This window comes from Dermacentor andersoni, chromosome 1 (assembly GCF_023375885.2).
Source record: "Dermacentor andersoni chromosome 1, qqDerAnde1_hic_scaffold, whole genome shotgun sequence".
Classification (NCBI taxonomy): Eukaryota; Metazoa; Arthropoda; class Arachnida; order Ixodida; family Ixodidae; genus Dermacentor; species Dermacentor andersoni.
The window spans coordinates 266,326,740-266,328,509 of NC_092814.1; the positions used below are offsets into that span (position 1 = coordinate 266,326,740).

The 1,770-nt window shown below is 49.0% G+C and overlaps 1 protein-coding gene across 1 annotated transcript; it reads right to left on the minus strand.

Moving 5' to 3' along the window:
- Positions 1 to 229: 229 nt before the first annotated feature.
- LOC126547678 (uncharacterized) lies at positions 230 to 1,485 on the minus strand. The gene has a single exon (XM_050195628.3). It carries the CDS (start codon positions 1,477 to 1,479, stop codon positions 304 to 306), a length of 1,176 nt encoding a protein of 391 aa, XP_050051585.1. The 5' UTR covers positions 1,480 to 1,485; the 3' UTR covers positions 230 to 303.
- Positions 1,486 to 1,770: the final 285 nt, after the last annotated feature.

Genomic DNA, 1,770 nt, shown 5'->3' on the forward strand with positions numbered 1-1,770 from the left:
CAGAGCATGATATGCCTCGATGAATGGCAACGAGAACACCGCCCCCCCGTTTGCCTTTTCGATCGTTTCGATACACTTCGAAGTTGGGTAAATCGGCCAAAATTTCCGTATCCGTTACGTCACTATTTAGCCAAGTTTCTGTTAGTATTAATATATGTTGCTCCCGGATGACGACATGATGTTTGATATGAGTTCGTGCTTTGGAAGAAAACTACGGATGTTAGTGAATATTATCGAAAACGAGAGAACATTGTGCGGTGGAGCGGGTCGACGATTTGTTAAAGTTTTGTGACGGGGCAATTGCTATGCTATTTCCTTAACGGCTTGGGATGATGCGTCAAATACATAGCGTTTTGAGCCGATGTGCAGGGTTTTGAAGCGCAAGGAGTACTTGTTAGAATTGGCTTTGGCAAACACTAGTAACTGTTTACGCGCGTGTCGAACGGTGCGGGAGAAGTCCTCTCCAATACTGTAGTTTGTGTCTTTCAATTTACGGCCATTTGATAACAGTGCGTCTTTGGTTTTATGAGATAGGAATTTTACGATTACGGGACGAATTCGGTCGGCTGAATGATTTCCGAGGCGATGCGCTCTTTCAATGTCGTTAGGTTCCAAGGTTATATCAAGATTTTTGCGGCAAACATCAATGACTAGTTTTTCTGACTCAGCCCACGTTTCAGCGCTAGCAGGGTCAGGGATGCCATAGAATATAAGGTTATTCCGACGTGATTGGTTTTCCGCGTCATCCAGGCGTGTTTCTAGTTCTTTAATCTTTTTAGCTTGGTCGATTGTGGTTGACTGCATTATTTGAATATCGTTTCTGAGGTGAAGAAGTGTTTGGTAATGCGTTTCGAGATCGGCCATTCGTTTGTCTAGGCTTGCTATGGTTTGGTCTGTTGTGTTCAGCTGTGTTTTGAGGCCCTGTATTTCCGTAATCAACAGGGTCTGTCCCGCGTTTAGCTTCTGTAGTTCAGCGAGTACAGCAGCGTTGCCCTCAGGACCAGGGTTAGTCTCAACGTCACCTGATAGCATGAGCAAGGAATGAATTACGTGAGCACACTCAACGGCAATGGCAACACAGCAGTGCGGGCTCGGAAACTGCACCAAAATATAATTACTGGATTTTTTAGCGAAGAGGGCATACGATGTACTGACCTGCATCGCAAAGGTAAGCGGATTAGGTGGCTGCGTTGTGGTGCAGTCACCGAGCCCACGAAGCGGCGTCAGCGGGTGAAGCTCTTTTATACATGTTGGCATTGTTGCTGATGTCGATGTGGCCATCCATGGTACTGTGATTTCCGGTGTGTGTAGCTCCTCTGGCGGCACATCCAGTAGGGACGAGCACCCGCCGGGCGGTGGATGGCAGGAGCCAGGGTCATCTCCAGTGTACGGCAGTGCGCACACCGATGACGCCCCCGTAGACAGGCCTGCCAGGGACGGCAGCAGCAGGCTGGTAAATGCGAGGACGGTCGTCTGCATCGCAAAGGTAAGCGGATTAGGTGGCTGCGTTGTGGTGCAGTCACCGAGCCCACGCAAGTCTAGAATGTCTTTTTTATGCTCTAAAAGACATTTCACCGCGAACATTGTGAACTCGGGCTGGATTTCGCGGCAACGCCCATGTACCTGGAGTCACATAACGCCAAGCAGCCCCATCCGATCACAAAGTTTCAAGGGCGTTTTGATGACAAACAGGCTCGCCGCGGCATCTCGCGGAGGCCGCGAAATCTACGGAGCGCGTGGATGTCAATTCCGAAACTTTATGGGTATAAA

Bases quoted from the DNA above. Each gene is read 5' to 3' on its own strand.
- LOC126547678 (XM_050195628.3), bottom strand. From the start codon at position 1,479: ATGCAGACGACCGTCCTCGCATTTACCAGCCTGCTGCTGCCGTCCCTG.